General features: G+C 42.0%; 1 protein-coding gene across 2 annotated transcripts in view; it reads left to right on the forward strand.

The window, feature by feature from the left end:
* The first annotated feature begins 3,696 nt into the window (after positions 1-3,696).
* The window catches only part of LNPEP (leucyl and cystinyl aminopeptidase), a 107,064-nt gene continuing 97,512 nt past the window's right edge, over positions 3,697-13,248 (forward strand). For both annotated transcript variants that reach the window (XM_060093190.1, XM_060093192.1), the window contains exon 1: positions 3,697-3,778. In XM_060093190.1, coding sequence (XP_059949173.1) covers positions 3,760-3,778 — 19 coding nt within the window. In that variant the 5' untranslated portion in view covers positions 3,697-3,759. The remainder of the gene's footprint in view (positions 3,779-13,248) is intronic.

Below are 13,248 nucleotides of genomic sequence, written 5' to 3' on the forward strand. Positions count from 1 at the left end.
TATATTTCTCTATTTCGTATCCCTCCCATGGATTATTGTCATTGACCTTAATTTCCCTGTGGGAATAGGGAAGAAACAGGGAACTCCAGAGCTTTGGTTTAGAACACAGATCACCTGAGTTCTAGTTTGTCTGCCACTGGACTGTGAGTAAATCCTCTAACCTCTTAGACTTCCGTTCCCTTCTCTGTTAAATGAGGTCTGGGTTAGCTGACCCATGGTATAGGAAGTGCTTTATTTTGATGAAAAAAAAGTTCCTGTTTTCACTGATTAGCACGTTTGTTGCTCCTTTATAAATAAATGCTGTTCGTTATTCAAGGAGCTCATATTTTCCTTTCATGCTATTTATTATATATTATAATTAGCCCTCCAAATTTTTGGTTTTCAAATGTTAAATGGTAGACATCAAAGATTCTGAAAATAGTAAATGAATATAGTAGATAATGTCACACTATCTCCTCTGATAGTAAATAGTTATTTCATAATAATTTTAAAGTATTATGCCCTTAACTAAAAACGAAGTTCTGTGTGGGAGGGTAGGAGGAGGTTAAAGACTGAAACATAATGGGTTTCAGTAGTGAATTCGTGCAATTGTGTTCCCTCAAAAAGGCTTTGTGGGGCCTCCCTGGTGGCGCAGTGGTTGAGAGTCCGCCTGCCGATGCAGGGGATATGGGTTCGTGCCCCGGTCTGGGAGGATCCCATGTGCCGCGGAGCGGCTGGGCCCGTGAGCCATGGCCACTGAGCCTGCGCGTCCGGAGCCTGTGCTCCGCAATGGGAGAGGCCACAACAGTGAGAGGCCCGCATACCGCAAAAAAAAAAAAAAAAAAAAAAAAAAGGCTTTGTGAAGTGAAATGTAAAATGGTATCCAAAAAATAAAAACCCAGAATCAAACAAAACAAAATTCACTTTCATTTAATTCACATTCAATCCTAGGGTAGGTAGGATTCTGAAACATTTAGATTTTCTTTCCTCTTTTTACCCCCAGTACCAACCCACAAGCCTTTAAAAATGGTCCTTAATGAGGCAAGAGGTGGGCAAAGGGAGGATAAAGAAGTTATTTGTCTCTATGCCATAGAAATCTCAAAAGACATGATGATCCACCTGTATATGCTAGTGCAATGGTGAAGCCTTTTTACAAGTCTCTGTAGAACTGAAGTATTTAAGACCAAACACAAGGTAACGTGTTTCACACTTAAAAGCATGATAGACTTTAGCTTACAGGTGAGGTGAGGTGAGGGGACTTAACAAGCTGTGGAGTTTTAAATATCTCTAATACTAAGGGCTTTGATTGCAAAAATAACTCCAAAGGAACATGACATGACCTAAAATATAGGTAGCAGTCTCTTATCTAAGCAATACAATGTGTGGGGTCCTTTTAACAAAATCCAGCACTGCATATACTATATAATATTTGAACACTTATGTACCAGTCCCTGTGGTTCACTTCCTATTTTTGGTTCTGAAGTTGGGAGGGGGGCATTGAGGAGGCAGCCTAAAGGCTCTGATTATCTTTGACACAATGGGAAGAGAGCAGCTTTGAGGTATCATATGATATAGACACTTTCTCTGTACTGATCACAAACACACCACTCAATATAGAAATGTTCTCTGGAAGGGTTTTCAACGTTGCACGTGAACTAGAACTCAAAACATCATTGCATCCATTCACAAGTTATTTATTGCATACTTATCTAGGGATTAGGATACAGCCCTCTAAGAAGGTAATGACCCTGACTTCATGGAGCTTGCATTCTTGAGAGGGAGATTGATAATAATGAAAGAACAAACAAAAACATTGTTTTAGACAGCGATGACTGTTGTGAAGGTATTAAAGCAGGGCTCAGTCTTTTTAGAGTAGACCATGTGTGGACCTATTTTCGATTGTGTGGTCAGAGAAGAGCTCTCAGCAGAGATGACATTTGAGTTGAGACCTTAAAGACAAGAAGGAACTGGCAGGTAAGGTACCAGGCAGAAGGAACAGTTCTTGCACGAGGAACATGCAACAGGAATGACTGGATGTAACTTGGTGACTAACAGCCAGAAGGCCTCTGTAGACAAAGTATCGTGAGCACGTGTAGGAGATGAGGTCCCAGAGTTAAGAGTTTCGCTTTTATTCTAAGTGATCGGTATCCACTGGAGGTTTTAAAGCGAAAGTGGGTGGTTTAATACAATCGACACTTAAAAATACAACATTGCAAAATACAATACTGCACTTCGATTTTACTTCTTTGAAACCTAATTTCTAATTCCCACGCGGGTCAAACAACACCGCGGGCATCCCCGTTTGCCCGGGCAGTTTGCGCTCGCCTCCAGCGTGTTTGCACCCGACGCCCTGCCGTTGACAGCCTCGGAGGAGCGTGTGACAGTTGGCAGGCGCAGTGAGGCATCGCGGGAGCCAAGTTGCTGCTGGGGCCAGGGCTGCGCTAGGGGAGGAGGGAAGAGGGACAGTTGGCGGTGGCAGCACTCTGGGAGGGCTGCGAACTCCGCAGCGTGGCGGCGATGCGCACGCTGAGCAAGGGATGAAGAAGCGGGGCCCCGACGAGCCTCCCGGGGCTCACGGGGCCCCTGCTTATTTCATCCCGAAGGTTCGCTGTGCCTACCCGGGTTTGCCACTGGAAACAATGGGGGCTGGGGGCTAGGGCCTGGGGGCTGGAGGCTAGAGCGCGAGTGCTGTGCGGCGGGGGCGACCAAGAGAGTTTCCGCTTCTCCGGCCTAGCTCTGCCTAGCCTGGCCGCGGGCCGCAGAGGCGGCACCTCGGGGAGCCGCAGGTGTTGATTTAAGGCTCGGCTGGGCTGCCTTCTGCCCACATCCTGCGGCGCCCGCGGCCCCGGTGGATCCAGTGCCGGGTTTTGTGATCCGCCTGCACGTAGAGGCCGCGCCCCGAACCGCTAGCCCGAGGACAGGACCCCGGGTGCCCTCTGCTCCGGTGGGGTCCCCGCCTCCCTTCAAGTCTCCAGGCCACCGAACGCTTGGGACCACTGTGCTGTGAGCGCGCAGCCCTACAGACACGACCCACAGTGTCTGCTCCCTCGAGCCTTGGCGGAGTGAGCGCCCGGAGTCGGACTCCCCAGGGAAAGCGAAGCTTCGCTGTCAGGGGAGCGACCTTCGCTCGCAGCCTCCTACTCTGCCTTCAGATCTCGGCTACAGTGGCACCTCCCAGCCAGGCTTCTCCTCACCAAGACATCCGAATTAGCGACCCACTCATTCTCCATCACATCACCCTAATTTAATGCTCAACGGGGCATTTATTTCAGCCTCGTGTGTCTTGTGTTAGTTTATTGTCTGTCTCTGGAATGTTTGCTCCACGGGGCAATGACCGTGTTTTACCGGCGCGGTGCCGGGTTCCTGATGTCTAGGGCCCGGCGCGGCTGGACGCAACTGGCCATCACATTTGCTTGATGACTGACCGCTGTTCTGAGCACTGGACGAGACAGAGCCGCCAGCCTTTCTGCCAGGGGCGGGCTTGATCCGGCCACACCCACGGACCCGCCCCCAGATCTAACCCGCTCCTCCAGCTCCTCTCCCAGGAGTCAGCCAAGGCCTGTGTGATGCTTTTTCCTCTAGTTTCCCTCGCTCTTTCTGCAGCTGTCGCGAAAACCCGGAGCGGCGGATCTCAGAGCGGGCGGAGCGGCGCCGCCCCTCGCGGCACCTCCCCGACAGCCCTCGGCGCCGCGCTGGGCATGCTCAGTCGGCAGGGCCGCTTCAGCTCTTGGAGTAGAAAGCTTGGGCTCTCCGGCTGAAAGGAGCCGCGGCGGGGGGAAAATGGAGCCCTTCACGGATGGTGAGTGGGCGGCCAGAGGAGCCAGGGCCGGGACCGGTGCTCTCTGGTGCCCAGAGGGTCGTGGGCAGTCGTGACACGCGAGGTCGAGCTGCAGTCGCCCCCGCCGCGGTTTTCCCGCGAGCGTTTGGGGGCGGTGGAAGGGGACCGCGGGAGGCAGTTCGAGGCTCGGGGGAGGGGGCGGGCGGCAGCGGTCGCTGGCCGGGGGCTGGCGTGAAGGTCAGCGCCGCCGCCTGCCCCGGGTGGGGGCGGTGTCGGGTGCGGCCGGCCCCCACGCTCCGCTGCGTGCCCAGGTGGGCGAACAGCAAAGTTTGGGCTGCTGTGCGCAGAGGATGGGGCAGCGGGAAAGTTGGCAGCCTGGGTTTGCCCCGGGTGAAGGGGGTGTCGGCCATGGCTCTGGGGCAGGAAGGGTTAAACCGCGACCAAACCCAACTTCTGTGGCGCGCTGGGAGCTGTCCCCCCCGTCTTTCAGCGAGTTGCTGGTGTGACTTTTCCTAATAGGACGGGGTGGGGGCTTGGCAGGTTAATTTAGTGGAAGGAAGAGAAACTTGCGGAACGGCTTGATCACCCCTGCTGGGTGCCGAGGAGGTTCCTGCCGGCATTGCCACCCTCCCGTCTGTTGCGGACGCACTCCGCAGGGCGTTCAAGCCTCGTTTCCCTAGCTCCCGAGAATGTCAGTTTTTCAGTCGAAGACTCATTAAGTATCAAGGGTCCGTCACGGTGATAGCACAGTGTGACTTGAGGCAAGAGTCAAAGCAGGAGCCTGCAGGATGTTCTGCAAACAGCCACAGCCCTTTACTGAATGGACCGAACAAATCCCACCCTACTTAAAACGATGGCTTTTGTTTGGACCAGAAGTGCCAGAGTTGCAGTGTAGGGTCACAGTTTGCGGCGTTGAGTATATGGATTCCCTTTTGGGATAGAAAGTAGGAAACCTGCCAGTAAGGGAGAATTCACACTAAAATGACAGGGTTCACTTTCTAGTTGATATGTGTTTTCCTGCGGGTGGTTGGTTACTTAAGGTAGATATCAGTAGTTTGTCGCATTAATAGAAAACAAAATCTACCCCTGTTTGGGTGGGTCCGTTGCCACCCAGGAGACAGAAACGTTGTCCAGTATGTCCTAAACCCTAGCCAGACTTTGTTGTATGCGGTGTTTCATTCATGGGACTGCGAACTACTCGTATTCTCCCTGTCCCTAATTCAGAATGCTTTATTCTACTGCCATCTTCCTGCCTGTTTAATTAGGCTTAATGATGACAACTTTAATTCTGAATTTTCTTTCTCATTCAGGTTCTATTTGTAATTACTAAGGCTCTAAGAATAGTCTGGTAAAGTTACTAAGAAAAACAAGGAAGATTTGAGCTGAAAGGAAGCTTAGAGACCATCTAGTACTTTGGTATAGAATATGTTTAATACAAATCCTTAAATCCCTTCCAATGAGTATTCCAAGGCTTTTTCTTTGTTCTAGATAGAAAGCTTGGAGATTCCGTGTTTGTGGGATTTTAAACGAGAAGTTTCCAATACATTAAAAAAAAAAAAAAAAAAAAAAACTCACAGCAAGGCTGAGTCACCCAGTTGGTCAAGATTTTTGCTAGCTGATTTGGTGAACCTGTGCCTACAGAATTAAAGTACATTCTCAAGTCTTAAAATTGGGGCCTTTTCTCCCGTCTTAGAATAGTTTTAGAATATGCTTCTCTAGATGTGAATATTTGCAAATTGTCACATTTGGGAGGGCAGTGGAAAAGCCCCAGAGAGGAGAACAAAAAAGAAGCAATGCTTCAACTTTCATGTAGGAAATTGGATTTCTAATCCTTTCCTGTCTATCTTCCAGATTTTTCAGAGTCTGTGCTGGAGACAGTTTAGCAATGCATCATTTTAGTTAATGTATTAATCACTCCTTATCTAGCGTCCTTTAACAAGGAGAATAGAAACTACAACAACTAAAGTCAACAAGAAATTAGGTCCTAGCAATTTGAGGTGCTTTTCAGGTTTAAGGTGGACTCATTATTTATTTCAGAACTTTTTAAGAATAACTGTAGAATTTTCTAGTGTCTTCAAACAGGACAGGGTATAGTGTAAAGTGTGTTTATCTTTGTACTTAATCCTTTTGAGTACAAAGAATAAGTACATCTAATTCTCCCATAGGTCTGGGTGTTCTGGTGCAGAGTATTCCATTACCCATAGAATTTATTATTGCAGGGTTTATCAAGTTTGGTGTGGGCTTTTGTTACACATTTATTCTCTTTCAATAAAATCGTCACCACTTACATTTTCTCATATATCCCTGTATATGGAGAGAGGTGTGAGAGCTTAACAAAAAAGTTTCAGTAATTTGGGACCCACGTATCTTTCAGTTAAAATCTTGTCAATGATTTCACCGCCTGAAAAGGGGTAAATTTGTAAAGGAGGCAAATGTAGTTTGTTTTGCTAATTTGGTTTTCAGTACTCATCTGTTCCAGTAAGGCTTTTTCTACTTTCCGTGTTTTCTGTCAAAAGTTGCTTCAGGTGTGGCTCATTTTTCTTGGACCCTGCTCTCTGCCTGCTGATAATGGATTTATTTGATGACCATCCTATGTTAACCTGTCGAGGTAACACACTGCTGTAATCCATTTAATATGCACATCTCCAGAAAGGGCTTACAAGGAGGCACCTTATTGCCAAGAATTTCCATTTGGCTCAGGAGATATTTTTGGTCTTGCCCTTGGTGGGGACTCGTGACTATTGTGCTGAAGACTAGATATCCAGTCTGGCTTTGGATCTTTGGTGCTTTTTTTTTATGGGGAGAGAAATGTGCTGGACTAGTACTCAAGATTGGTTTGGTAGTAACTATTATGTTCTGTTAGGCAGGTAGAAGTGAAACTGTTAGGGAGCAGTGATTGATATATTACCAAAAACCAAACAAAAAATAGATAGCAACTCTAGAGGTCTTTTGATAGATGTACTAGATTAGGGCAAGTAATTATTTGATGACCACCTAGTTTTATTTGTTCTCATTTGCATGCAGGGTTGGGGTATTTTAGAATAATTTAAATTTATGTTAAGGAATGGAAATACAGAGCTCACCTTCAGAGTCTGATTGAGGAGGTCTGAGGTTGGGTCTAGGAATCTGCACTTCATTTTGAGCATACTAGAAGTATTCACCAAAAGGGAGCTTTTGAGACGTTTACTAGATAAGCAAATTCCATATGTATATATTTGTGTGTATATGTGTGTATGTATTTTTAAATGTTTTCTAGTTTGTGGTATGGCCCAAAGTAAGTCTTCAGAGGGTGGAAGAGGATGATATTTTGAAGCTCCAGCACTGAAAACATAATTTAAACAGTTTTTTTTCCCCAAAGCCCCCAGTAATCACTTTAGTACTACAGCCTGGTGCATAATCAAACAAGGGGGACTTTCCTGTCTTATCAAACAATTTTTTTGTTGTTTTCAGATTGGTATCCAAGTGCAAGTATTTCCCAACTTCCAAAATGGGAAGTCTGGACAACTAATTAGATATTCATGGATTGTAAGGCAGTATAAAATTGTGATTTCACCTTTTTAATCTTACAAATAACATTTATCCTATAGGTATGCATTTGTTTTAAATTTTTTTTTAGCAACTGTCAAAAATGTGAGCTTACCACATTCTGTTCATATACAGTTTTCTTTTGTTCTGCGATAACTTACCATATTGAGAAAAAAACCTTAAAAATAGAAGATAATAGTTTCTCTATATGATGGGATATAAGTTAAATTCTGCTTTTATCCTTCTGTCTTAAGTATTTATTTCAGTTAAGGGAAATAGGAGTGTACTGGATTTGAAAGTTAACATCATTTAATAGTATACGATTGAAGCTGTAACTAGAAACCAATCCAGTTTTTAACTGGAAAGCAGAGGTGGAAAAGTTCTTCACTTTACATAACAACTTCCCCCAAAAAGTATCTTGAGACAAGATAAATAGACAGCATATTATAGAAACAGTTAAAACCAGTGATTATCATTTATCTGTAGATGATTCTTGAGAACACAGCTTGAAAGAGATAGAACCATAAACATTGGTTATAAGGAAATTATCATATAGAAAATAAGCAAGGGGTGATTTCCTCCTCAATAATTCAGTCAGACACCATTTTTGAAATGCCTGTTTACAAGTAGATTTTCTGCTAGACACAGTTACAAAAAGCCCCACGGACCTGCTATCAGTTAATGCTAACCTCAATAAGAGAAATGAAATGGAATAATCTAGTTTTATTTTCATGCTACTATGAAAATAATAGAATATAGAAGAATATGAAAATAATAGAATACAGAAGAAGAAAATATAGAAGATTTCTAATTATGAAATAAATGTACAGGATTGTCTTTATAACCTCTTCATATAACATCTGTCAACAATAAGTTTACATTTCTACTGATTAAGTATAACACTCCTGTTAGAAAACAGCCTCATTGTGACTCTCTATGAAAATGTTAGGAGATTGAGATATAGAGGAGTTTAGCCAGAGTTACCCCAGAAGTTGGGATGGAGCTAAATCAGGCCTGTGGTTCTTGGCACTTGAGGTGAGGAGGACAGTGCAACCATGTTCTGTTAATTAGCTTGTCTTGAAAACTGTAGGCGGTTGGAGTTGGAGCTAATACCACTACACTTTTCCATAATATCATTAGAGCAAGCTGAGAAACAGGTTTTGTTTTGTTTTTTAATTTGAATTCCTAGATATGTACCTTTTAAGAGTGTTCACTGGAAACTAGGAATGGGAATGAGGGAAATTTTGGAGCCCTTGGTGGTAACAGCTCCTTTTTTATCCAGTGGTCTTTGTAGAGAAGGCTGCTCATTGCCCTGGTGTTTCTGTGCAGTAAATGTGACAGTAAGAGTTCCTGTGTCTATGAAAGAGTGGTCAGGATTCCCCTGTAACCTGATTCATTGTTGTAATCCATTTGTGATTATCCTGGGAGTGCCTGTAGGACTCTGAATCCAAAGATCTTTGGGGAAAATTGGGACGTAAGAGAATTAGTGATGAAGGTGAGAGCTATGTAGAGATTTAAGGTAAGGAGGAAGCTGATAGGCAGAGATTTTCAAAATGGTCATACATTGGAGCCTTGCAAGTCTTTGGCTTGGAAATGAGTCTCTTTTGGAGAGTAGGACACTGTTGTGTGAGGTTGAAAGATAGAGTCAAGGTTGGAAAGGGGAAGTAGGTGGGTCTGGTTGGACAAAAGGAATGGAGGGGTGAGAGGATGAATGAGTTAAGACTGGCATTTGGAGGCCCTAGAAGGAGATAGAAAACAGTTGCTATGAGTTTAATCATACTGTGTGCTTCTCTTTCCTAGTCAGAAAAGTCATAGTTACTTGTAAGTTAGTACTGTTCACTTTCCTGAATGTTTCAGATTTCAAGAAAAAAAAAAATACAGAGAACTGTTGAGCCGTTGACCTTGTGGGACCATCGTGGTGGCAGTCACTGTTCTTTATTGCCTGGTTTTGTTTCACCTTTCTACTGATGCTTATGGTTGAACAATGAACCAGTTTTTAAAAAAATTCCAGACTTGCATCTAAACTAGAAATCAGTTCATTTTCCAAATAAAGAAAATTTAGGCTTCCAAGGGAGTTTGAAAAGACAGTGGAGAATCAAGTTCAAATGTAGAAGACCCTTTGAAGCTCTTTTCCTTAATGAAGGTCCTCCTGGGAATTCCTCCCACTTAGTTAAAGAATGAAGTCACCAAAACAGAACTCCAGCCAATTGTCTGGACTTCAGTAGATTGGGGGATTGGATGGTCCAGAGTCTTCTCCAGACCTCTGGTTCTATTGGGGGAGGCCAAGCCAGAGATCTGGGAGGAAGGGTGTTCAAGGAGGTTTTCTGATGTTCTACAGGGAGAGCTTCATAAGCTGGGAGAACAGGAGAATGGGAAGTGCATTGAGAGAACTGGTACCTCCGTGGGTTGGATGTGCTCCTTTCCTTCCTGGATCTCACAGCAAATGATGACCAGGACTGTGTGGTAGTGTTTCCCAGACAACTGCCTCAGGTGTCATTTGGTGTCATAGAGGAACTTTCCGGCGGTTAAGGACGCTTTGGGTCACAGCTGAAATTGTTATTTTATAAGATTTAAAACGGTTGTTAGAATATTCATCACCTCAACAACATGATACCATTCCAGAGTTCTGTTTAGAGGAAAAATGGAGTTTAGTGGGAGTGATTAAGGAGAGCTCAATGTTTAAAAGATCTTTCTTTAAGTTGGTGTTAGTAGTGTGATTTGAAGACAGAAGTAGTGTAATATTTGTCTAGTTTCTTCTTGTCCCATAATTGTCAAAAGGGCCTCAATGGTTAAGTAAGCCCCTTGGGGCTTGGTGGGAGGAACTAGTGTGTCCTAGATATATTAAGATCGTGCCTGTTAAGTTTGGGCTGGTTTCCCCTTATACTTTTAGCAGTAGTTTCTCCGCTCTTTAAACTAAATGCTTAGTACCTAAACCTTTTGGGGCACTGGCATTGTCCTTTCAGTATCTAGATTGGACACCTAGATTAAGAAAACAGCTCAAACTGAGGGTAGAGTGCTGGGTGTTTGTGGGAATAAGAAATGCATTGCTGTTTAAAACAGCAGCCTCACTTCCATCTGCATCCACACAAGCTACCGAGACGCTTAGTAATTTTCCATTTGGAGGAAGCACACAGAAAAATAATTCAATGTAGGAAGGAGGGTCTAGTCTGACTTGGAGATTAGATAAAAATGATAGTGTGCTGAGTTCGATAGAAACAAACGCACATTCACTAAAGTGTAGCTAGCCTAGAGTGCAGTTGTTCATTGCCGTTGGGTACATAGTTCTGTTGTAATTAATTGCCAATTTGGGAAATGCTATTGAGATAAAGACTTGAAGAACTCATACATAGAAGCTTTTCTTGGCAAATAATCAAGTGACAATAACTATTGGTAGAAAAAATGTGGTTACAATCCCAGACTTATGGATAATCACTATTTTTAAAAAAATAGGTTCATGATAATCAAACTGGCTCTCAGTAAGTTGTATATTGATGGCAAAGTTTTTGCTATAGATTTGGTATGATTATCATTTACTTTGTGTTTTATCATTCTGATGGAGAAATATTTCAGAATTACCAATAAAATAATTATTTGTTCAAATCCATCTGAGATCAAGTCTAGCAAATTTATTCACCAACTGAAGTATTATCTAACTCATAAGCATTCTGTATCTTGAAGAGTTCTTATAAACTTCTGCAGATCTCATGCAGTGATATGCACTCTCTGTTAAATCACTCATAATAAACACTCATAATAAAACTAATAATTTATTATGCTGGATGCCGTTTTTCGTGTTAACTAAGGAATTATGCAGTTAAGATTTTTTTGAAACAATATCCAGGTAGTTGGTGGAAATAAAGATAAACTTTTTAGCTTTAGATTTTACAAAGGTATGTAGCTTTGCCCGAGAGATTAATGAGCATAAATATTTAGTCATCAGTGACATTTTCAATTACTTTTTATAGCTAAATCTTTCTAAGAGGTGCCCTGAGGATTGTCAAGGACTGTGGGACCTATGTTATGAGGAAAGATTTTTAGAAATATTTTGTAAGATAAAGATTATAAGTTTGACTGGAGGGCATATTTGACATAAATACAAACATTAGGATAAAATAATTAGCCTAGAAAAAGAAAAGAAAATTGAAAATTAAGCTAAAATAATTTTATTTTCCCCACAAGGATATTGGCTAACTTTTAAGTGACTAAAATGGCATATCTTTATGTGAATTCTGATCATTGTCATAATAATAAATATAAGGATAAAGGAACTAAATGCTCTCAGTATTCTGAACTGGTCCATTTTTAGTCCATGGACTATTATGTTGAACTGTTAACTTGATGCTGTTTGGTGTCTTCTAGCCAGAATTGTTTAACTAGATTATTTCCTCTGTGGAATTGACACCGTTTTTGAGTGCTGTTCAGTAGAATTAAATGGTTATTGTTAGAACCTTGTACATTATTGTAAATTTTATATTTTCTCTTGGTTCTATATTAATTCCACTGTGGATAACAACCAGAGAAAATAAATGCAGAAATATATAGTACAAAAATTTTTGTAGAAGATGAGTGCTTTGGGCTTAATTCTTTTTCACTGAAACCAGGTAGTGCTGGGATTCAAATCTACTGAATTATTTTCTTCTCTTTTTTTTTTGTTGTTATTTTCCCTTTTTTTTCATTTTGAATTTCTTCCTGTTTACATCATGCTAATAATTTTTCTTCATCTCTTATTTTTGTCACCAAGATTAAAAGTATAACAAACCAAAATTAGTTTTCCATGTCTCCTTGCTGCATTCTTCTGCACTGGGGAGTCAGGAGTCGGGGTCAGAGAAGAAGCATACTGTGAATGTTTTAATACAAATTTTCTTGCATACCATTTTAAACTACCTCAATTAACAGATTTTTTAAAATTTGTCTTTGACACATCCCCACTTAACTCTTTTTTTAAAGATAATAGTTTTTAAAAAGATACCCCCTCAAATAAATACCTTCACTGTATGCTAACTTAGTCCAAGCTTTATTCTTAAAGCTGGAGTACAATATGAATGCAGAATGGTCTCTGCCCTTGAGGAGCTTACATTCCAGTAGAATTAATTTTTTTTGAAGGTATACGGATGCACAAATCAGTACACTCTCTTCAAAGACTATCAGACTTTGAGAAGGACAGGTCCCATCCTACATCATTTTTCTTGGGTACATTTGGTTTTGTACTTTTATTTCATTTTTTTAAATTTAATTTTATTTTTTATACGGCAGGTTCTTATTCATTATCTATTTTATACATATTAGTGTATATATGTCAATCAGTACTTTTATTTCTTCATTTTGGAGATCTGTCCATGAATCTACCTCATTTCATAAGACTACTGCATAGTGTAGCATAATAGTAAAGAGCAGGTCAGACTGCTGCATTCAAATCCTAGCTCCTCACTCACTAGCTCTGTGATTCTTATTTAAGGATATTACTGAGATGTTTTAATATCTTTAGTTAAAAAACTAAAATATGCACAGAAACTCAAAAATTTTTCTGATATTCACTGAAGTTTTTTTGTTTTTTTTTGTTTTTTTTTTAGTTTCTGCTTTATAACAAAGTGAATCAGTCATACATATACATCTGTTCCCACATCCCTTCCTTCATGCATCTCCCTCCCTCCCACCCTCCCCATCCCACCCCTCCAGGAGGTCACAAAGCACCGAGCTGATCTCCCTGTGCTCTGTGGCTGCCTCCCACTATCTATCTACCCTACATTTGGTAGTGCATATATGTCCATGCCCCTCTTTCGCTTTGTCACAGCTTACCCTTCCCCCTTCCCATATCCTCAAGTCCATTCTCAAGTAGGTCTGTGTCTTTATTCCCGTTTTACCCCTAGGTTCTTCATGACTTTTTTTTTTTAATTCCATATATATGTGTTAGCATACGGTATTTGTCTTTCTCTTTCTGACTTACTTCACTCTGTATGACAGACTCT

This window comes from Mesoplodon densirostris, chromosome 3 (genome assembly GCF_025265405.1).
Source record: "Mesoplodon densirostris isolate mMesDen1 chromosome 3, mMesDen1 primary haplotype, whole genome shotgun sequence".
NCBI classification, from domain to species: Eukaryota; Metazoa; Chordata; class Mammalia; order Artiodactyla; family Ziphiidae; genus Mesoplodon; species Mesoplodon densirostris.